The 25080-nt window shown below is 43.8% G+C and overlaps 1 protein-coding gene across 12 annotated transcripts in view; it reads right to left on the bottom strand.

Annotated features, from left to right (window-relative positions):
- Positions 1 to 25080, bottom strand: part of znf451 (zinc finger protein 451) — a 95574-nt gene that overhangs the window by 49702 nt on the left and 20792 nt on the right. For 2 of the 12 annotated variants that reach the window (XM_073056538.1, XM_073056541.1), the window contains exons 3-4: positions 17631 to 17741; positions 693 to 786 (exon numbers count right to left, since the gene is read on the bottom strand). In XM_073056538.1, the coding sequence (XP_072912639.1) occupies positions 693 to 786; positions 17631 to 17741 (205 nt within the window). The other 10 variants (XM_073056547.1, XM_073056543.1, XM_073056539.1 and 7 more) reach the window with 9 other exon arrangements.

Raw genomic sequence — 25080 nt, forward strand, 5'->3', positions numbered from 1 at the left:
CATTTATGCAAGGAACAGGTCCAACCTAAGGAAACACATTTCAGCACTGCATTCCAAAGACAGTTCTGGAAAGTGCTATAGAGCTATTAAAAAAACCTTCCTATCACCTTAAAAGATTCTTCCCCCAAGAGTTACCATAATCTGATCAACCATTTCCTCCTCACCCCTACCCCCTCTATTACCTCAGTCATTGCACTGTAAACACTTAATACCACTTTTTATAATGCTGTTTACACTGTAAACAAATGCTGGTATTTATGTATTTTATTTCACATCCATACTTTAACCGATAACTTTATTTTAAATCATTCTTTATAACTGTTGAAAACTGTTGAACTATTTTTGTTGCATGTCATACCAACACCCCCAAAGCAAATTTTTAATACATGTGACGAATAAAGTTGATAACGGTAAAGTACCAGCCTTCAGTCACAGTTCACCTTAAGTACTGTGACTAGGTCTGGTTGATAACCATTTGGCTTCATAAGGAAGACTCAGAGCCACAACAAATCACTTCTGGCAATTATCACCTTGAATGATATGGCATCTATTTATGCATGGCCATGACAATTACTCCAGGTGAAAATCACATGAAATGGAGTTGCAATTCTGCTTGCATGAAATAGAGGTCTCCCATAACACAAAGGACCAGAGACAAAAAGCAGAGCAGAATCAGGAGTCTCGAGGCTTACAATACATACGCTCACAAATATCACTTCATCTTCACTTTCACGATTTCCCACTGATATCAAAGGATCATCGGATGACATGACAGGAATTGGGAGCCTACACAGGAAGAGACCAGAAAAATTGCTAATAGCTTTAAAAATCTTGCAAACATATCTATAATGTCTAATAGTAGACTGTATTTTTCTTAAAAAGTGAAGCATTAAGGTAAAATAGATGCATAAAACTACCAAAGAGCAACATCTTTTATAAATTTGCCAAATTGTTTGTTGCTTCAGCTAACTTCAAATGTAAGGAAAATCGAAGCAGCAGCTACTAAATAAAACAGCTTAAAAGAAGAATTTAAAGAACTTCCTAAGATTCTGATGTCTGACCCCAAACCCATCAGCATGTCCATCCCTTCACCCCTGAAAGTCTCCTGGGTTTTAAACTTAGGTTGGTAGCATAGAAAATCTTACACCTTGGTGCCATCATCTCCCAGGAAGAGAGTGGGACCTTCACTCCCCTTAGCCCTATGAATTGGTTGATGACAGACTGGCACATGGGTTCCATCAACCCACCTTGCCTCAATAAGTCCTCAACACTCTTGTTGAACAATTGCAGTAGAATTTACATCTTCACTCTCCTCTTAACCATCACCAATGTAAAGCAGATCCAGATTTCCATTACAAGAGACTGAAGATTCTATGAAATCTAGAGCAGCACAAAGTGCTGGAGGACCTTCCTTGGTCCAAAACGTCGAGTGACCATTTCCCTCCATAGATGCTACTTGACTTACTGAGCACCTTTAGTTCCTTTGTGTTTTGCTGCAGATTTTCATTACCTCATGCTATTAAGTTCATTTTTGATTACATTCCTTAAATATTCTGGCTCTAACTTTACAATCAAACTACATGTGATGCAGGGTTTTGATGCAAAAAAAATCAACAATTCCTCCAAACACCCCACTTCCATGCTGCTTGCCCTCAGTTATTCCAATAGATTGCCTGTTGCTCCATATTTCAGCATCTGCAGTCTCTTGTATTTGAAATCCCCTTATTCTGTGCCCTACAGCAAAATCTATAAAAACTTTAACCCCATTTTCAAGCACCTCAGTTACCCTTTAAATCTGGCATATCCACGAATAGCTTGTGCAATCCCTCCTCATCAATTAATTCAACCCTATCTTCTGGGGAAAGGGGCTAAAATAGCTGAGCTCATAAACCCAACAGTTGACATAAAATGAGATGCAAAAGATGATTACAGAATCTTGGAAGAATCAGGACATTCTAAAGTAACACTTTCAGAACTATTATTTAGAAATAAGCTAATTCCTTTGAAACAGGGTGACACTTTAAACAAAAAAAAAGATGTAATAATACCGAACCTCCCCGCCCCTTCCAGCTCGTCTTCTTGGGATGCTGCACTGCTTGGACCAGCTCAGCACCGCCCTAACAGAGCGGACTGCCTCCTATACGTCCTCCCCGAAGTAAAGGGTGAAGAGAAGCTCCAGATCTCTTCTTCTGCCGCTGCTACTGCCAGTGGGATTTCATGGAACGAGCATTACATTTAGGCCGCGTCCCGTTGCGCCGAGCAGCCCCGAGAAGTGTGAATAACTAGCGCAGTGGAAGGAAGGCACCAAGCCGTAGTCACGTTGCCTCCCTGTCGTATCAGACACCCGGCCAGAGCAGACGCCCGCTCCTCTAACCCTCACTCAACCCGATCATCTGCCCCTCACTGCTGCCGCCACACATATACAACAACCCGCCAAACCTCGGTCCGTCCCTGTCCGTCTTCCTCCGGGTCCCCCGACCGCAACGCATGCGTGGTCACCGCTGCCGACGCTGCACTGAGACTGTCTGCCTCACAATGCAGACGTCACCTGTGCCTGCATCAGGCAGCTCTGTGTTACTTGCCTTTTTTTTTGGAAAGTTGCACGGCAAACATTTTAAATTAAGGCATTAAAGATCACATGCAAATACACAATAGAAAAGAGCAATTAACTTGCCGTGAAATTACCGTATTTTGTTTAAATTACAGAGCTTTAATCGATATATTTTCTGAAAGTTCAAAGTCAATTTATTATCAGATTATATCACCATATCCTACCCTGAGGTACATTCAAAGAAATACAATAGGATTAATATCACTGGTGTGTAGTTTGTTGTTAATGCAAGCAACACATTTCATTGTATGTTTCAACGTACATGTGATAAATAAATCCAAATCTGGCAGAAAAAAAATTGGTACAACACACACAAAATGCTGGTAGAACACAGCAGGCCAGGCAGCATCTATAAAGAGAAGCACTGTCGACGTTTCGGGCCGACCCTTCGTCAGGACTAACTGAAAGGAGAGATAGTAAGAGATTTGAAAGTAGTCTGGGGAGGGGGAAATGCGAAATGATAGGAGAAGACCGGAGGGGGTGGGATGAAGCTAAGAGCTGGAAAGGTGATTGGCATAAGTGATACAGAGCTGGAGAAGGGAAAGGATCATGGGACGGGAGGCCTAGGGAGAAAGAAAGGGGGAAGGGGGATGTCAGAAATAACTCACACCATGAGTCTCAGCAAACTGCAAAGCGGCAAAGCTTTATTTTTCACGAGTCTGCAGAGTCGGACCCAAAACTGCTCCAGCAGTATTGAGCCCAGAGCATTACATTTCATTTCCTTTTATACAGTTTCAAGTAGGTTATCACGTGTCCCTCAGTTGCTGTATCATTCCTACAATTATTCATAGTCAGCTCCACTCTCCCCCTCCCCACAGGCTTGTACATTTCGGGGGTCACATACACATTTTCTCATATCCTCTGTCCTTGGAGTTAGCCATCCGCAGAGCCATGTCTGCCAAGTTTTCAAAACACTCATCGGCCTTGGAGTTAGCCACAAGAGTACAGCTTATCTCCATCTGTTCCATCCACCTCCGCTCTCAGCTCCTAGCTTAATGACTCCTTTTTAGTTCTTCATGATTACCACAAGGTACAGATTGTACCTATACAGTTTTGCAAGAATCTTATATCCTTATTTAGCAATGTGTCAGCATATGTTTTGTAAGCTTAGATCTTAGCACAGTCTAACCTTAACCCTTTCTCTTCTTACAATTCCACCCTTTTTCTTTTTAGAGTGTGCTAAGGATTTGTCCAGGGATTCCACTCTTCCAGTTCTCTGCCTCGTTGCAACAGCATTTTAGCCGGGTCAGCTGGGTTCCCTGGCTGCATTACCTGTACTACTACTCGCGTTATTAATGCTCTCAAGCAGGGTATTAAGCATGGTAATATGATTATCATTATGAGTATTCCGCCTAATATTAACAGGGCTATTCGCCACCAGCTTCCTCCCAGCAGACTATCCAGCCAACTCAGGTTCCCTAAGGATCTCCAAGTTTGTACTGGCACATGGGCCAACTTCCGAATTTTGTCGGATATTTTCAACACTGCCTTTCCATTATCATTTATCTTTAGGCAACAGTTTGTCAGATTGAACTTTCCACAGACCCCTCCCTCGGAGGCCAATAGGTAATCCAATGCTAATCGATTTTGGTATATGGCTGTTCTCATCTGGCTTTGCTGCTCAGCCAGCAATTCCAGAGCCAATGCGGTTTGGTTGGTGATCACCTCTACTACAGCTTGTAGGCGTATTATTCGATTTAACATATATACCGGGGTTCGGTAACCCCATGACCCATCCTGGGCCCAAGTTGCTGGTCCGTAATATTCAATGATGCGTGCTGGAGGCCACTCGTCGCCCCATTCTCCCACCTTTTTCTCCCGCTTCTCCCTTCTCAGTGAGTCAAATAACTTGATTCCCAATTCCCTATCTTCATCCTGGGGTAGGAGGAAGAACTCTGGCCTTATAAGGCCTAAGAAACAAACTCCTCCCCATCCTTTCGGCAATTTGGTGTATGCCTGATTCCCACAAATCCAGAACAGACCTTCTGGGACAAATCCTCCTTTCCTTGCTTTCCGCCAGGCTTTCCAAACACTGGGAATTCCTTCGTACGGGTTATGCCCACTGCAATTCCAGATTCCCGAATTGTTTCCCATAGCCGTACAATTGTCCTTTGCCCCTTTAGTTATGTACCAAGTCGGCTCCTCGGGCCACCAAGTGGCATTATTTTTTGTTTTAGCCAACTTTATACTCTGACATGGGCTTTCTCCTACTTTCACCTTCCCTTTTCTTTCTACACATACTTGTCCTTCCGGATAGTTTGTTAACTTCCATTCTTGCGTCCTCCCAGTCCTTTTCTTATCCCAATCATGAGCCAATAGCTCCCACACACTCAAACTCTCACCTATCCATGGCCATTGCTCGCTCATGTGGGGTCCCCCACAAACCCAACAGTCACTTACATTTAAACTTGTAGCTATTCGAGTTGCTAAGTCTATAAACAGGTTTTCCTTCATTCCCGGTCTTGTTTTTCCATAGGTTCCCCATTCTTTTCTGACTCCACCAAACTCTGCCCTTCCTTTTTCTTTCCTTTCACATATCCATTCTGTCTCAGGGCATGTACTTTCTCGTACACTCCAACTTCTCCCTTCTCCTTTTTCTTCTCTCACTGATCCACCGGGGTATCCCCTGTTCTTTCTCAGGGTATATTTTATTCCTCCCTCTTCACATTCCTCTTTTTCTTTTCCATAACATTGGTCATTTACATGTGAATGTGACACAAGGGCCCCGGGTCGTTCTTTTCCTTTCTCCAAAACTCGGTTCCTACACTTGTCACATTTCCCTTCTATTTTTCCCACATACAGAATTAAATATATTACAGTCAATAATGTAACAGTCCACATTGAGTTCATTTTTGTTGCCTTTTCAGTTTCACCACCAACGGTTCTTCACTGGGAACACAGGTCCACTCCGTGTGTCCCTCAGGCTTAACTGGTCCCTTTATTCTGGATGCGTGGGTCCACCCTTTCTCTTTTGTTCGTACGGCCGCCTCGGTGGTTAACAGGACCTGGAAAGGGCCTTCCCACTGTGGTTGTAACTTCTCCGGCTTCCAGGTCCGTACCAGAACCCAATCTCCAGGCACGATCTGATGTAAAGCAAAGTCGAGCGGCGGAGTCTGGGCCAAGAGACCCTTCTTCCGCAGTTCTGCAAAGGAACGAGATAGTGCCAGTAAATAGTTCCTTATAAAAATATCACCCCCTTGTAGCGTGGGGTACCCTTCTACCTTATTCCAATACGGGAGTCCAAACAGCATTTCATAGGGGGAGATTCCTATATCCTTCCTGGGTGCTGTTCGGATTCTTAACAGGGCGATGGGGAGACACTTAGTCCAGGGTAACTTGGTTTCTAGCATTAATTTGGTCAATTGCGCCTTTAAGGTACTGTTCATCCTTTCCACCCGTCCCGAACTCTGGGGGTGCCACGGGGTATGGTATTTCCATTGGATACTCAATGCATCACAAATCAACTGGTGCGTCTTGGAGGCAAAGTGTGTTCCTCTGTCCGAGTCTATGGACCCCATGATCCCATATCTGGGGATTATGTTTTCTAGTAGTATTCGGGCTACTGTAGGCGCATCGGCCTTTGTGGTCGGGTATGCTTCCACCCAGTGGGTAAAATGATCCACTATTACTAACAGGTACTTCCATCTCTGCACTGAGGGTAGTTCGGTAAAGTCGATCTGGACTCTATGGAACGGTCTCATGGCCAGTGGCTGGCCACCTCTTGGAGTGGATCGCATCACTTTCTTGTTTATCCGCTGGCACGTCGGACATCCAGTTATCTCTTGCTGGGCCAGTGTGTATATTCCTTTGCATACATAGTCCCTCAGAATTGTGTCGCACATGGCCTGTACTCCCCAGTGGGTTTGATGGGGCAACTGTTGGAGGATGTTGCGGGTTACTTCCTTATTTAGTACCTGTCTCCCATCCGGGACCGTCCATTTACCATCAGTGTCTTTTCGGGCTCCTAGTTGGTTCATGCTATCAATCTCTATTTGGGTAAACATAGGTTGTTTAGTAAGTCCTTCCCTCACTGGTATCAAGGTCAGGAGTTGGATCGGGTCTTCAACGGCTGCTCGTTTGGCCTCCCCATCGGCTAGACGGTTCCCTACTGCTTCAGGTGTTGATCCTTTTTGGTGTCCGGGTACATGTATTACCGCAATCTCAGTTGGTAGGGCCAGGGCTTCCAATGTCATACTTATCATTTGCTCGTGTGCCAGTCCCTTTCCTCTGGCCGTTATCAGTCCTCTTTCTTTCCATATCTTCCCAAAGGTATGTACTATCCCATAGGCGTACTTAGAGTCAGTGTATATTGTTCCGATCCTCTTCTCCAATATCCTCAGAGCCCTCTGGAGTGCGTATAATTCGCATGACTGGGCCGACCAGTTTCCCGGTAATCTCCCGGACTCCACTATTCTTTCAGTCTCTCCGTCAATGATGGCATATCCGCTGTGCCGTACTCCATCAATACATCGTGAGGATCCATCTATATACAATTCCTGTCCTTCTCCCAGGGGAACTTCCCGTAAGTCCTCCCGGCTCTTTGTTTGCAAGTCCAGCAATTCAATACAGTCGTGTTCTGACTCCTTTTCTTCTAGTCCTCCATAGAGGAACTGGGCTGGGTTGCAACTGGAATCCTTTGCGAAGTTTAGGTCTTCTCCGGTCATCAGTATAGTTTCGTACTTTAGAATGCGGGAGTCAGTGAGCCACCGATGTGCCTTCTGGGCTAGTAGGGTGCTGACCGAGTGGGGAGAATGCACTGTGATCTTCCCTCCAAAGGTTAGTTTCCGGGCTTCCTCTACCAATACCGCTGTCGCTGCCACTGCTTGGATACAGGTGGGCCATCCACGCGATACCGGGTCTAACATTTTTGACAGGAAAGCCACGGGTTGCCGCTTTCCTCCTCTTAGTTGGGTGAGTACCCCTTGGGCCATTCCTTCGGCATTGTTGACGTACAGCTGGAATGGTTTTTCCAGGGCTGGCAAGACTAACACCGGAGCACGGATCAATTGCCCCTTGATATAGTTGAATTTTTGCTCCTCTTCCTTTGTCCATTTTACTGTTTGCTCATCTTGCCCGAGTTTATCATACAGAAATCTCACCAGGGGAGTATAATTCTCAATCCAGATTCGACAATACCCCACTAACCCCAGGAACTGTCGTATCTCCTTCTTGGTACGAGGTAGCGACATCCCTGTTATTCCAGCTATCCTTTCTGGGGTAATGCTTCGCTGTCCCTTACTGACCCGGTGTCCCAGATACCTTACTTCCTTTTCCACGAATTGTAACTTTTTCTTGGAGACCCGTAGCCCCTTTTTCCCTAGGAAGTTCAGTAATCTGATGGTATCTTCCTGCACCCCTTTCTGTGTTGGCCCGGATAGTAATAAATCATCCACATACTGTAGCAGTTGGTTCTCTGGAGCACATTGGAATTCCGCTAGTACTTGCTCCAAGACCTGCCCGAATAGGTTAGGTGACTCAGTGAATCCTTGCGGCAGGACCGTCCATCTGAGTTGTCTTTTCCGCCCTGTTGTAGGATTTTCCCATTCAAACGCAAACATGTCCCGACTGCTTTCTTCTAGCGGGCAACTCCAGAAAGCATCTTTTAGATCTATTACACTGAACCATTCATGGTCAGGGGAGATTTTACTCATCAGGGTGTACGGGTTGGGTACTACCGGGTATCGGGTCTGGACTACTGCATTTAGACCCCGCAGGTCTTGTACCATCCGATAAGTCCCGTCCGGCTTTCGCACCGGGAGGATGGGGGTATTATATGGCGACATACATTCTTCCAGCAGTCCATCTGCGATCAGCCCTTCAATTACCGGCTGCAGCCCTTTTCTTCCTTCCATCGCAATGGGATACTGCTTCCTCCTTACTGGGCGACCGTCCGGTAGCAAGGTGATCTGTAGAGGGCTGATGTTCAATCCTCCCCTATTTCCCTCTCTATACCACACCTCGGGCTCTATTTTCTGGTCGTCCTCTTCTTTTAATGCGAATAATTTTACTATTATTTCTCCATTGTTCGGCACTGTTCCAATGCCCAGTTGCACTTGCAGGTCCCTTCCTAATAGGTTAAATCCTGCGGAGGGTAGAAGGAGAAGGTCTTGCCTGGTTGCCCTATCTTCATATCCGACTTCCACATTGTCCACAATGGGTACTTGTATCGTTTTTCCTCCGATGCCGGATACCTTCATTACTCTTGTTCCTGTTCGGGCGCCGGGAGGTATCTGGATTACACTGGATCTTTCAGCACCCGAATCTACCATAAAGGTTGTATCTGACCCTTGGGGACCTAATTTCAGATTTACCAGGGGTTCCTGTCGATAGTTTCTTCTCCCCAAGGGTAGGAACCCCCGACCCCCCTAGTCTTCGTCCTCCATCATGGCATATGACCTGACCTCTCGCCGATACTTAGGACATTCCCGTTTAAAATGTCCTTCCTCGTTACAGTGGAAGCATCTTAGAGTCCTTCGCGTTTTCCTTCCTGGTTCTTGGCCATTGCCTCGGTCTGACCACGTTCCCCTCTTTTCCCTGTTTTCCGTGGTTACCTGCCGCACTGTCTGGACCATGATCCTAGCGGTCTTTCTCTGTTTCTCCTCATCTCTTCTTACAAACACCTTCTGCGCTTCTCGCAGTAATTCACTCAAGGGTTTTGAATTCCAGTCCTCTATCTTCTCTAGTTTCTTCCGAATGTCTGGCCAGGCTTTCGATACAAATTCTACCCTAATTAGCTGTTGTCCCACCTCTGTCTCCGGGTCTACCCCCGCATATTGTTGCATATTTTTCCGAATTCTATCCAGGAAGTCAGTTGGGGTCTCATCGGGGTTCTGGTGGCTTCCGAACGCCTTAGTGAAGTTATGACCCTTGGGGACCGCTTGTCTTATTCCCTTTATCAGGAATTCCCTCATGTCTCTCATGTTTCCTTGACCTTCTCCGGTCTGCTTATCCCAGTTCGGGTTTAACAGGGGAAACTTAGGTTCCCCGGCATTCCCCTTCTCCTTTTCCCTCTCCTCTTCCGCCTGCCGTTGCGGATCATCCGGATGCGGAGCACTAGCAGCTTGTTCGGGCTGCTGGGGCCGGGGAACATAAGGGGGAGGTAGATGATTCAACACTTCCCAAGGAGGCTCTTCCTCCTTAGTTTTAGTTTCTAGTTTAAAACTTCTTGCGGAGTCTCCTGGTCCGGGAACCCAGCAAGAGGCATACTCATTTTCTTCCTCTCTCACATTTGGTTTAGAGTTTACATATATGTTTAAGGCCTGTCTAACCCAATCCTCATCTGACCCAAATGGTGGCCACCATACCGAGGACCCTTTTATTGGCTGTTTGGACCATAATTTGCAATATTCTACCATTCTCTTTTTCTGCTTTCCCTTTGTTCGTCCATATCCCCATCCTGCAAACATTCTACCGAGGGGGCTATCAGGAGGTACCTTCGGGAACAAACCCGAACTCTCCGGCTCCTCTTCCTTTGAGCTTCCCCCTCCCATTATTCCCTTCCCGGCCCGGTTCTTTTTACTCTAGGTGTCGTCACACCTACTTTACCCGGTCACACCCACCTAGATCTCAGTTAGCTAGTCTCACTTACCCGGTGTGCCGTAGAACCGTCTCCTTTCCTCCCTGCTTTGCCGCCTTGCGCTGTCCGGATCTCACTCGCTCAAGCCGTTTCAGACGACGAGCAAGGAATCAGGGACTGCCGAACTCGGCAGGGTGCACCTTCTCCGATGTCCTTCCTCTCGCCCTCCACGACCGGAGTGGGGATCCCGGACGAGACCCCCAGCTATCAGAAATAACTCACACCATGAGTCTCAGCAAACTGCAAAGCGGCAAAGCTTTATTTTTCACGAGTCTGCAGAGTCGGACCCAAAACTGCTCCAGCAGTATTGAGCCCAGAGCATTACATTTCATTTCCTTTTATACAGTTTCAAGTAGGTTATCACGTGTCCCTCAGTTGCTGTATCATTCCTACAATTATTCATAGTCAGCTCCACTCTCCCCCTCCCCACAGGCTTGTACATTTCGGGGGTCACATACACATTTTCTCATATCCTCTGTCCTTGGAGTTAGCCATCCGCAGAGCCATGTCTGCCAAGTTTTCAAAACACTCATCGGCCTTGGAGTTAGCCACAAGAGTACAGCTTATCTCCATCTGTTCCATCCACCTCCGCTCTCAGCTCCTAGCTTAATGACTCCTTTTTAGTTCTTCATGATTACCACAAGGTACAGATTGTACCTATACAGTTTTGCAAGAATCTTATATCCTTATTTAGCAATGTGTCAGCATATGTTTTGTAAGCTTAGATCTTAGCACAGTCTAACCTTAACCCTTTCTCTTCTTACAGGGGAGAACCAGAGGGAGATGGAGAACAGGCAGGGTGATGGGCAGAGAGACAGAAAAAAAACAAACAACTAAATATGTCAGGGATGGGGTAAGAAGGGGGGAGGGGCATTGACGGAAGTTAGAGAAGTCAATGTTCATGCCATCAGGTTGGAGGCTACCCAGCCGGTATATAAGGTGTTGTTCCTCCAACCTGAGTTTGGATTCATTTTGACAATAGAGGAGGCCATGGATAGACATATCAGAATGGGAATGGGACGTGGAATTAAAATGTGTGGCCACTGGGAGATCCTGCTTTCTCTGGTGGACCGAGCATAGGTGTTCAGTGAAATGGTCTCCCAGTCTACGTCGGGTCTCACCAATATATAAAAGGCCACACTGGGAGCACCGGACGCAGTATACCACACCAGCCGACTCACAGGTGAAGTGTCGCCTCACCTGGAAGGACTGTCTGGGGCCCTGAATGGTGGTGAGGGAGGAAGTGTAAGGGCAGGTGTAGCACTTGTTCTGCTTACAAGGGTAAGTGCCAGCATGAAGATCGGTGGGAAGGGATGGGGGGACGAGTGGACAAGGAAGTCGCGTAGGGAGTGATCCCTGCGGAAAGCAGAAAGGGAAGGGGAGGGAAAGATGTGCTTGGTCGTGGGATCCTGTTGGAGGTGGCAGAAGTTACGGAGAATTATACATTGGACCTGGAGGCTGGTGGGGTGGTAGGTAAGGACAAGGGGAACCCTATTCCGAGTGGGGTGGCGGGTGGATGGGGTGAGGGCAGATGTGCGGGAAATGGGAGAGATGCGTTTGAGAGCAGAGTTGATGGTGGAAGAAGGGAAGCCCCTTTGTTTAAAAAAGGAAGACATCTCCGGCTGGTGTGGTATACTATGTCCGGTGCTCCCGGTGTGGCCTTTTATATATTGGTGAGACCCGACGCAGACTGGGAGACAGTTTCGCTGAACACCTATGCTCGGTCCGCCAGAGAAAGCAGTATCTCCCAGTGGCCACACATTTTAATTCCACGTCCCATTCCCATTCTGATATGTCTATTCATGGCCTCCTCTACTGTCAAGATGAATCCACACTCAGGTTGGAGGAACAACACCTTATATACTGGCTGGGTAGCCTCCAACCTGATGGCATGAACATTGACTTCTCTAACTTCCGTTAATGCCCCTCCTCCCCTTCTTACCCCATCCCTGACATATTTAGTTGTTTGGTTTTTTTCTGTCTCTCTGCCCATCACCCTGCCTATTCTCCATCTCCCTCTGGTGCTCCCCCCTCCTCCTTGCTTTCTCCCGAGGCCTCCCATCCCATGATCCTTTCCCTTCTTCAGCTCCGTATCACTTTCGCCAATCACCTTTCCAGCTCTTAGCTTCATCCCACCCCCTCCGGTCTTCTCCTATCATTTCGCATTTCCCCCTCCCCAGACTACTTTCAAATCTCTTAGTATCTCTCCTTTCAGTTAGTCCTGACGAAGGGTCTCAGCCCAAAACGTCGACAGTGCTTCTCCTTATGGTTGCTGCCTGGCCTGCTGTGTTCCACCAGCATTTTGTGTGTGCTGTTTGAATTTCCAGCATCTGCAGATTTCCTCGTGTTTGCATGAAAAAAAATTGGTCACTGGTTTCATTGCCATTTGTGGGAACTTCAGATAGAAAGAAATGAACCTTGTATTTCTGTAGCACCTTATACAATATCAAGTTTCTTAACTTGTTTTTATGGCCAATAAAGTGCTTTTTAGGTATTGCTTTGCATATAGGACATAGTAAATATTTAACACAGCAAGTTCCTGTATCTGCAAAGTAAAAATCACCAGCACATTATTAATCATTTTGACTGAGAGATAATTAATGCACGAAGGAGAACTCTTTTTTCAAATTAGTATCATGGGAATGTTTTACGTCCACCTGACAGAGTAGGCAGTGGCTTGTTTTCATATCTAATTCAAAGGACAGCATCCATGACACTGCAAGCATTCTGTTTGTTCCAATTTATTTACTTATTTAGAGATACAGAGGGCCTTCCTGCCCAGTGAGCCACACTGCCCTGCAACTCACCTATTTAATCTGAGCTTAATCGCAGGATAAGTTACAGTGGCCAATTAACCTATTAACCAGTGTGTCTTGGAGATGCAGGAGGAGATGGAGGACCCAGAGGAAATCCACGCACTCACAGGAAGGACATACAAATTTTTTACAGATGGCGTTGGAACTCCAAACCCAGATGCTGTAGTGTATTTAATATTTCAGTAATATTAGAGGAATATTGTAAATATATTGTTTGATTAAACATTCTTTCTTTGTTTACATAATTTGTAATGTGCTATACATAAGAAGCACGTAAATGGCATATGCCACCATCTCATATGTGAATGCCTCATTAAAGAAAAACTACATAAATGTTCCAGGCTCCTGTGGTTTTCTTTCGACTAGTTTCCGGAGTTACAAAACATAACAGTGGTGGTGAGGATGTTTTAAAACCAATCCAAGATTACTACCTACCTGTTGAAGTGCAGCATATTTTTTCTTCGGAAAGGCAAAGAGATGTTTAAATTAAAACAAAAAGAAGAGAAATGACCTCACACTATCTCAGATCTACTTGGTAATCCAAGATGGCTGGAATATGCAGCAGAAATGCCAGTTCCCCAATCTTACTAGTGCTGGGATGAACTCACCCTTGACGGTGACTGCTTTAAGTGGGTATTGAAAGTTGTCATACCATCCAAGCTGAGAGCTAAAGTGTTATAGGGGTTACATGCAATCATCAAGGCATGGTCAAAATTAAAGCTTTGTCTGGTGGCCTGGGATAGATCAGCAGATCGAGAAGCTTTCCTTGCACTGTGCAGGATGCCAACACATCCCCAACACCTCTCCATCCCTGGAAATGGCCTGCATTGCCCTGTCAGAGGGTACTGGTGGGTCTTGCTGGAGCATTCTTGGACACAAATTTCTTGGTAGCAGTGGATGCAGCTACAAAGTAGCCAGGAGTGTTCCAAATAGCCTCCACTACAGCCTCACACACTGCTGATGTGTTGAGAAGCCTCTTGTCAAGTTAGTAAGATGGTTAGAGCTTTGGTTGATTGGAAGAAGGCAGTGAGTGGGAATAAAAAGATTCTTGTCTGGTTGGCTGCCAATGACTAGTGGTGTTCCACAGGGATCGGTGTCGGGACCACTTCTTTTCATGTTGTAGATCAATGATTTAGATGATGAAATAGATGGCTTTGTTGCCTAGTTTGCAGATGAATCGAAGAGTGGTGGAAGGGCAGGTAGTGTTGAGGAAACAGGGAGGATGCAGAAGGATTTAAACAGATCAGGAGGATGGGCAACAAAGTGGCAAATGAAATATAATGTCAGAAAATGCATGGTCATGCTCCTTGATAGTAGAAATAAATGTGTGGACTATATTCTAAATGGGGAGAAAATCCAAAACTCTAAGATGCAAAGGGACTTGGGAGTCCTTGTGCAGAACACCCTAAAGGTTAACATGCAGGTTGAGTCGGTGGTGAGGAAGGCAAATGCAATGTTAGGGGCATCCATTCAAAACAGAGATGCGGTAAAATTTCTTTAGCCAGAGGGTGGTGAATTTGTGGAATTTGTTGCCACGTGCAGCTATGGAGGCCAGGTCATTGGGTGTATTTAAGCTGGGAAATGGGGCTGAGGAGGAGAATAAAAGGATCAGCCATGATTAAGTGGTAAAGCAGACTCAATAAGCCAAATGGCCTCATCCTGCTCCTATGTCTTATGGTTTGCTGTTCCACTTAGTCAGTGGCAATGGACCACAGTTTGTGGAACAGTTGCAGTCATTCCTGAAAGTGAATGGAATAAAACCTATTACATCTGCATCATGCTACCCTGCAACAAATGGCTTGGTGGGAAGGTTTGTCCAGAGTCAAAAGAAAGCACTGTGAACAATGTCACCAGAACACACTACAATGACACAGAATCAGAAGCTCACCAATTTCCTCCTTGCATACCGCAATGCAGTGCCCTCCACAACCAACAGCACACTAGTAATGTAGTTATTGGGTTGTCCCGTGCATCTCATTCGAACGCTTGGATGTCCTCAAACTCAATCTCAGAATAGCTGAGACAATTCTGGCTCCTCAAACAAGGAGGTTCGATGTTCGATGTTTCACTCATGGACAAGCAGTTGGTACTTGGAAAGTAAGGACAGAACTGAAGCACTCTCCTACACACTGGGGATTTGTATCTGATGTCATCTGGAGACAACACATTGATCAGTTGAGGAGTGCTGAGTCAGTTCTTAGAGAAGAAAGATGTCCAGAACTGTCAGAACCGCTTTCTGCAGTCCCAGAGTCAACTCCTGCAACCACCATGGAGGTAGTCTCAGAACCTGAGATTGTTTCACAGGCACAAGTCTCACCTGCCAAGCAGAGTGACCCACCCCCACCACTACCACTACTACTGTCAGGAAAGATGTTATCGCAAAAAAGTAAAAAATCCTCCACAGTGATTGCATTTTTAGGCTTGAGCAGGACAATTTAAAACTTACTATGCTGTAGATATCGATATAGTAACTGAATTGTATTGTATACTGTATAATTAAGATGTATTGGAGAGCAAAAATGTCCCTCATTGGAGTTGAGACGTCTTTTACATTGAGCTAAGCAGGGAGACGTGTGGTATTTTAATATTTGAGTAATATTGAAAATATATTGTTTGATGAAGCATTATTTGTTTGTTTATATAATTCATTGTGGGTTATGTGTGAGAGGCACATGAATGGCATTTGTCATAATGGCAGCACGTCACATGAGAGCACCTCACTAAAGATTAACTGAGTACACAAGTATTCCTGGCTCCTGTGTTTTCCTTTTGATTCCTTTTGGGAGTTATAAAACATGACAGATGCCCAGAGCTGTAATTGTGCCATACTAACTGTTCGGCTAACGTGGAGACCATAAATCGCAGCATTTCCTGTACGACAACAATGACGATAATTTGAATGTCCTCGATTGCTTGTGAACTTTTCCCGGATATCAGATGAAGCAAAGGTAACGTTCAAGGTCACTGTCACTCTTCAGAACTGCAGAGATGTGGAAACAAGCATGGGTTAAGTTGCAGAAAGGGAAGAAGGTTGGAGACAATAGTGGGAATGTCTGTGATACGGTGCAGTTGTCAAGGGAACCATTACTTTAAATGGAGACAAGAGAACAAAAACAAAAGTAGAAGGTGTAACTGAAATATCCAGCTCAATGCAAACAGAAGCTGGTTACCTGAAATTGTTGCACTTATCCAAACTTCTTTTAAATATTACAATTGAATCCGCATCTACCACTTCCAATAGCAACTTGTTCCACACATGCACCACCCTCTGAATGAAGATCTTCACTTTCAGGTTCCCTTAAATATTTCACCTTTCACCTTTAGCCTATGATCTTTAATTCTACTCTTACCTTACCTCAATGGAAAATGCCTGCTTGAATTTGCCCTACCTATACCCCTCATAATCTCCCCTCTTCCTCCTAATCACTAGTGAATGAAGTCCTAACCTATTTAACCTTTCCCTATAACACGGGTATGGTGTATTATGTAAGTACATGTATATCACCATATACTACCCTGAGATTCACAGTTACTCTTCACAGTTCACAGTTATACTATCTTTGCTTGACGGACATTGCTGGATATTTTGTTTCCACTAGTTCTTTGGTTTTCTTTTCTCTTCTGTCTCAAATGCTGGAAGCATAGTGGTTAGTGTAATGCTTTACAATGCCAGAGATCACCGATTGGGGTTCAATTCACCCCACTTTCTGTAAGGACTTTGTACATTCTCCCTGTGACTGTATGGGTTTCCTCCCACATTCCAAAGACACACAGGTTAGGGTTAGTAAGTTGTGAGCATGCTATGCTGGCCAGTAACGTGATGATACCTGCAAGCTTCCCCCAGCAGATTCTTGGACTGTATTTGTCATTGATGCAAATGTTTCAATATACATGGAACAAATAAAGGTCATCTTTAATCTTTAAAAATACCTCCAGCACCAGCCTACCAGCCATCAAGAACATACTGTATATACAGAAAGGTGCCAGAAAAGGGCCAGTAACATCATGAAAGATTCAACACACCCTGCTTGTGGACTGTTTCTCTCACTTCCATCAGGGAGGAGGCAGTGTAGCACCAGACTCACAGATAGCTACTTTTCCCAGCAGTAAGGCTGATCAACACCACCACTAGTTTATCATTCCGTCAGAGTGTGATGGATGGAGAGACATGATCACTCACACTGAATGGCAAGGCACCTAAAGGGAGAGTCAGAGCTACCTTAAGTACAGATACTCATGGCCATACCATTACTTTCTGGACATACAATCAATTTATAGATGAGCTATCTTATGTATTTATAATTATTGTGTTTTTTTAATTATTGTCTTTACTTTTGTACAGCATTGGATCTAGAGTAACAATTATTTCATTCTCCTCTACACTCATGAACCAGAAATGACATTAAACAATTTTGAATCAATTTTGAATCTTTTAGTTCTCTCGTCTCTCAACAGACATTGCTGGCTATTTCCTTTTAATTAGCTCCTTCGTTTCTTTTGTCTTCTGTCTCTAACTGCTGGTATTTAAAGTAATTTAAAACTTTGATCTGCACCCTACCACAGACATTTCCTTTGTCCACTCCACCCCCTGCACCCTTTTTGCAACGTAACATTCTTATTCTCTCACTTTTCCGGTTCTGCTGAAGAACCATTGACCTGAAACGCCAACTCAGCTTCTCTTCCCATTCGTTCATGCTGAGTTCCTCCTGCAGTTCTCAAACTCCCAAGTTCTTGTCTCCTTCGCAAACAGGGCACAGGGAACAAAATGTAAATGTTCAGCAAGCTCTTGGGTTGGCATAGTAGCATAGTATTTAACAGTCACTATCACACAGGGGCATAGTGTTTAACGTGACACTATCACATGATAGGATAGCGTTTTACGTGACACTATCACACAGTAGGACAGCATTTAATATGACACTATCACACAGTAGCATAGTTTTTAACATGACACTATCACATGATAGGATAGCGTTTTACGTGACACTATCACACAGTAGGACAGCATTTAATATGACACTATCACACAGTAGCATAGTTTTTAACATGACACTATCACATGGTAGGATAGCGTTTAACGTGACACTGTCACACAGTAGGATAGCGTTTAATATGACACTATCACACAGTAGCATAGCGTTTAACGTGACATAATCACATGGTAGGATAGCATTTAATGTGACACTATCACACAGTAGGATAGAGTTTAACGTGACATATCACGCAGGATAGAGTTTAACGTGACACTATCACATGATAGGATAGCATTTAACGTGACACTATCACACAGTAGGATAGAGTTTAACGTGACACTATCACACAGGATAGAGTTTAACATGACACTATCACATGGTAGGATAGCATTTAATGTGACACTATCACACGGTAGGACAACGTTTAATATGACACTATCACACAGTAGCATAGCGTTTAACGTGACACTATTACGCGGTAGGATAGTGGTTAGCATGACGTCGTTACCATGTGATGCTACAATGTGAAGGGTTTGTACATTCTCCCCGTGACTGTGTGGTTTCCTCTGGGTGCTCCAGTTTTCTCCCACCTTCCAAAGACAAATGAGTTGGTAGGTTAATTGGTCACATGGGTGGAATTGGGCGGCATGAGGTTGTTGGGTTGGAATGGCCTGTACCTCCATTAAATTATTATTATTATGTGTTCTTGCCATGAATTTTAAACAGCAGTGTACAGTATTTGCACAGAAATAACCTTAGTAAATATGCACTTCTTGTATATATTTTGAGCATAAAATAAAGTTTATTATACAAAGCTGAATTAAATAAGAACAATTTTAACTGTTGTATTACATTTACCCTTTGATGCACCATCAATAACTCTCTGAGACTGGAAGTGAACGATAGGCTTTTATTAACAGCAAAAAGGGAGCATGACCATGTGATGCACCATCAATAACTCTCTGAGACGTGAGGCGAGATATCGGCTTTTATTGACTGGAAGAAAGAACAAGCAGCAATTGACCACCATGCTACATCCTGGAGACTGAGGGCTGGGCTCAGGCCTCAATCGCCTTTATACCGGGGTCAGTGGGAGGAGCCACAGGAGCAGTCAGCGGTGGGGGGGGGGGGGGGGGGGCGTGACCAGACAGGTATATGTAGTTCACCACACCATGTCAAAGACTGAGGGAGGAGCAATGCCCCAATCGCCTTTATACAGGGGTCTGTGGGAGGAGCCACAGGAGCAGTCAGCAGAGGGGCGTGTCCAGACAGGTATACATAGTTTACCACACCCTTTTTATTCCTGACTGTAAAGTAATTTTCCATATACTCTCAATAACCAAAGCCCCTTGCAATAATCTTTCCACTTCTTGGGCTGGGACCTATATGTCAAATTTCTCAATTATTTTCCTTTCATCTGTTTGTAAACCACCCCATCTGTGAATCTTCAGCTCAGAATATAAACACAAAAGATACTGGAGATTCAGCTCAGCGTTCACAATGCTTACAGATCATAAGGATTCCCTCATGGATCCTAGAACACATTACAAGATAAACTAGTCGAATCACTGGTGTTTAAATTCACCAGGGCAACACAATTTAACCCGTGCCTCAAAAGATTTTTTGATGAAAAATTGGCATTTACTCTTTATTTGAACAGAACGCCCTAGCATCAACATAAACAGGACCTGCTTTCTGTTACTCTGAATTTCCAGCATCTGCAGGATCTCTTGTGTCTATACCTGTTAAATACCAGCTGTCACTGCAGCATAGTACTTAGCGTATCATTATTACATCACTGGCAACCCCTGTTCAATTCCCACCGCTGTCTGTAAATTTTTCCTGTGACAGCGTGGGTTTCCTCCGGATGCTCTGGTTTCCTCCCACGTCCCAGAGTCGCACAGGTTAGTAGGTTTAACTGGTCACAGGGGTGTAATTGGGTGGTGTGGTCTCATTGACTGGCAGAGCCAGGTAGCATGCTGCATCTTTAAATTAAAAAAATACAGTCCCTTTCTCTTTGATTTGGCTATAGAACCTCTGGCGATAGCATTTCAAAACTATCCTGAATTGACCGGGATTTGGAGAGGGGGTGTTGAGCATAAAGTTTCTCTTTATGCTGATGACTTATTACTCTTTCTCTCAAATCCGTCTACATCCTTACCTCTAATGTTTTCACTTCTTGACCAGTTTAGCCAGATCTCTGGCTATAAACTTAATTTACATAAGAGTGAACTTTTCCCAATTAATAAAGAAGCACAAGAACTAACATTTCGTGATCTCCCTTTTAAAGTAGTCCATAATCAATTTATTTATCTTGGAATTACAGTCACAAGGAAGTTTAAAGATCTCTTTCGTGAAAACTTTGCCAATCTTTCATATGCTATAAAACAGAATCTGGTACAATGGTCACCTCTATCTATGTCTTTGGTAGGTCGTATTAATGTTGTTAAAATGTATGTTCTCCCCAAATTTTTATACTTATTTCAATCTATCCCAATTTTTATTCCTAAATTTTTTTTGATTCCTTAGACTCTATTATTTTGTCATATTTGTGGCAGAATAAGCGTTCTAGAATTAATAAAATACATCTCCAAAAATCTAAAAAAGAGGGTGGCATGGCTTTACCTAACTTTCGCTTATGTTATTGGGCAGCTAATATACGTTGTGCTACCTTTTGGTCTTTCTTCCACGGCCAATCTGAGTGCCCTAACTGGGTGGCAATGGAGTTGAGCTCCACTAAAGAATTATCTATATCTGCACTTCTTGGCTCTGCACTCCCTAGTAGTCTGCCCAGATCAATAGCTAATCCTCTCGTTAGACACACTTTGCGTATATGGGCTCAGTTCAGGAAATCCTATGGCTTCCAGGGGTTCTCCGTTTCCAGCCCTGTTGCACATAATCACCTTTTTTTACCTACTACGTACGATTCAGCATTCCATGTTTGGTATAGGAAGGGCATTAGACATTTTGAAGATCTTTTCATTGATAATCGCTTCGCCTCTTTTCAGCAGCTCTCTGTTAAGTTCAATCTGCCTAACGCTCATTTTTTCAGATATCTCCAAATCCGACACTTTATTGCTCCTTTAATTCCTAACTTTCCTGAAATGCCTGCGAAAAATGCTATGAACCTATTTCTTTCCATCAATCCACTAGGTAAAGGTTTAATATCAATTATCCGAGATAAACTAGCAGCCTTACAATGGGCCCCTGTGGATAAAATTAAAATGGCCTGGGAGCAGGATTTAAATATCTCCTTATCCGAGGAGAGCTGGGACTCAGTTCTCAAATCGGTTAACTCAACCTCTCTTTGTGCTCGCCATTGCCTTTTACAGTTTAAGATTGTTCATAGAGCCCATATGTCTAAATCTAAACTATCTCGATTCTACCCTAGCATTAGTCCGTTCTGTGATAAATGCAAGAGGGGCATGGCCTCTCTCATCCATATGTACTGGTTCTGTCCTAGTTTGGAGAAATTCTGGAAAGATGTCTTCACTACGTTATCGTGTATTCTGAATCAGCGCCTAGAACCAAACCCCTTAATTGCTCTGTTCGTTTTTTGGGGCGAGACAGATTTATGTCTGGGTCCGACCAAATGCCGAATATTATCCTTTGCCTCTCTCCTGGCTAGACGCTTGATCCTCCTTAGATGAAGAGATGTTGCCCCGCCCACTCATGCGCAATGGCTTAACGACATTATGGCCTGCTTGGACCTCGAAAAAAATCATTATTCAGTTCTGAATTCGGATCTAAAGTTCCATAAGGTCTGGGGACCTTTTATCGAGTACTTTCATAACCTTCCTCTTGACTAGGGTTTTTGTTTTTTTTTTCTTCTTCTTTTCGGTCCCTTGCTTTCAGCTCCCTTTTTTTTCTGGTAGTAGGCATTATTATCCTCTGTTGCTAAGTGTATTCACAGTCTGGGAGTTTGACTGTTCTGACTTATACTCTCTATATTGAGTTGCGGTTGATCTGGAGTTGTTGTTGTTTTTTCTTGTGTTGTGGGGCTTGGGGAGGTTACTAAGCTTACTTGTCTTTAATTTAGGTGCTTTTTTGTTAATTCTCTTCCTTTGTAGCATATTGTTATTGTATGCTTAATTTTGCACTGCATTAATGTTCCTCATTGGGATTTGGGGTTTTTAATTTGTAAAATGTTTTGAACAACTAATAAAAAAACTAATAAAAATAAAAAATTAAAAAATACTAAGCAGCCATACATATCACACATCCATCACAGCCAAAGAGTTAGTGAGACTTACTGGAATAATGCAAGGTTATTGAAGGAAAATGAAAATTTTCCTTACAATAAGGAGTATTAAGGGTAAATGTAATAGAACTATTATAAATAATGAAGGACTTTATCGTAGAACATAGAACAGTGCAGCATAGTACAGCCCCTTTGGCCCCCAATATTGTGCTGACCTTTTAACCTTCCGCAAGATCAATCTAACCCTTCCTTCCCACATGGCGCTCCATTTTTTTCTTTCATTCACGTGCCTACCTAGGAGTCTCTTGAATCTTCTGAGTGTATCTGACTCTACTGCCACCCAGACACTGCATTCCAATGCACTCACCACTCCGTGCATAAAAAAAATTACCTCTGACATCACTCTTACACTTTCCACCAATCACCATAAAACTGTTACAAACACAAGAAAATCTGCAGAATATGGAAATCCAAAGCAACACACACAAAATGCTGGAGGAACTCAGCAGGCCAGAATGCAAATATGGAAAAGAATCAACAGTCAACATTTTATAAGACCACGAGACCATAAGAATTGGGCCATTTGGCCCATTGAATCTGCTCTGCCATTCAATCATGGCTGATCCTTTTTTCCCCTCCTCAACCCCTCTCCTCAGCCTTCTCCCAGTAACTTTTGATGTCCAATCAAGAACTTATCAATCTCTGCCTTAAATACACCCAATGACCTGGCCTCCACAGCTGCCTGTGATAACAAATTCCACAAACTCACCATCCTTTGGCTAAATAAATTTCTCCACATCTCTGTTTTAAATAGATGCCCCTCTATCTTGCAGATGTGTCTTCTTGTCCTAGACTCTCCCACCATGGGAAACATTCTTTCCACATCTGCTCTGTCTAGGCCATTCAACATTCGAAAGGTTTCAATGAGACCCCCCCCAATCCTTCTGAATTCCAGTGAGTACAGACCCAGAGCCGTCAAATGTTCCTCGTATGATAACCCTTGCATTCCCAGAATCATCCTTGTGAACCATCTCTGGACTCTCTCCAATACCAGCACATCTTTTCTTAGATGAGGAGCCCAAAACTGTTCACAATACTCAAGGTGAGGCCTTATAAAGCCTCAGCATCACATCCCTGCTCTTGTATTCTAGACCTCTTGAAATGAATGCAAACCTGCAAGTTAGCATTCAGGTTGTTCTACACAAGGACTCCCAAGTTCCTCTGCATCTCAGACTTTTGGATTTTCTCCCCGTTCAGAAAATAGTCTGCACACTTATTTCTTCTACCAAAATGCATGACCATGCAATTTCCAGCATTGTATTTCAACTGCCACTTTCTTGCCCATTTTTCTAATCTGTATAAGTCCTTCTGCAGCCTACCTCAATGTTACCTGCCTCTCTATCAATCTTCATATCCTCTGCAAACTTGGCAACAAAGCCATCTACTTCATCATCTAAATTATTTATATAGAGCATGAAAAGAGGCAGTCCCAACACCGACCCCTGCGGAAGACCACTAGTCACTGGCAGCCAACCAGACAAGGATCCTTTTATCTTTTTTTATTGCCTCCTACCAATCAGCCAATGCTCTAACTTTGTTGGTAATTCTCCTGCAATATCATGGGCTCTTAACTTGGTAAGCAGGCTCATGTGTGGCACCTTGTCAAAGCCCTTCTGAAAGTCCAAATATGCAACAACCACTACATCCCCTTTATCTACCCTATTTGTAATCTCTTCAAAGATTCCCAACAGGTTAGTCAGGCAAGATTTTCCCTTAAGGAAACCACGCTGACTTTGTCCTATCTTGCCCTGTATCACCAAGTTCTCCATAATGTCATCGTTAACAATTGACTCCCAACATCTTCCCAACCACTAATGTCAGGCCAACTGGTCTATAATTCCCTTACTGCTGCCTTCTTCCCTTCATAAAGAGTGAAGTGACATTTGCAATTTTCTGGTCTTCTGGTGCCATGCCAGAACCCAATGATTTTTGAAAAATCGTTGCTAAAGCCTCCACAATCTCTACCGCTACCTCTTTAAGGGCCCTAGGATGCAGCTCATCTGGTCTGGGTGACTTATGTACCCTCAGGTCTTTCAGCTTTTTGAGCACTTTCTCCCTTGTAATAGTAACTGTATTCACTTCTCTTTCAATATACACTACAACATCTGGCATACTGCTAGTGCCTTCCACAGCGAAGACTGATGCAAAACACTCATTTTCATCTGCCATCTCCTTGTCCCCTGTTATTATTTCTCTGGCCTCATTTTCTTGTGGTCCTATATTCACTCATATCACTCTTTTAGTTTATACATACTTGATAAACCTTTTACTGTCCACTTTGATATTGTTTGCTAGCTTGCTTTCATATTTCATCTTTTCCCTCCTAATGATTCTGCTAGTTGCTTTCTGCAGGTTTTTGAAAGCTTCCCAATCTTCTAACTTCATGCTAATTTTTGCTTTTACATTAGCTTTGACTTCCCTTGTCAGCCACAGTTGTACTATTTTGCCATTTGAGTATTTCTTCATTTTTAGAATACATCTGTCCTGCACCTTCCTCATTTTTCCCAGAAACTCACACCATTGCTCCTCTGCTGTTATTCTCGTCAGAAACTTCTTCCAATTTACTTTAGCCAACTCCTCTCTCAAACCATTGTAATTTCCTTTACTCCACTGAAAAATATTTATACGTCAGACTTTACTTTCTCCCTCTCAAATTTCAAGATGAACTCAATCACATTGTGACCACTGGCTCCTAAAGGTTCTTTTACCTTAAGCTCCCTAATTGCCTCAGATTCATTACATAACACCCAAACCAGTATAGCTGTTCCCCTAGTAGGCTCAACGACAAACTGCTCTAAACAGCCATCTTGCAGGCATTCAACAGACTTACTCTCTTGAGACCC

The sequence above is a fragment of the Hemitrygon akajei genome, chromosome 9 (assembly GCF_048418815.1).
Source record: "Hemitrygon akajei chromosome 9, sHemAka1.3, whole genome shotgun sequence".
Lineage (NCBI taxonomy): Eukaryota > Metazoa > Chordata > Chondrichthyes > Myliobatiformes > Dasyatidae > Hemitrygon > Hemitrygon akajei.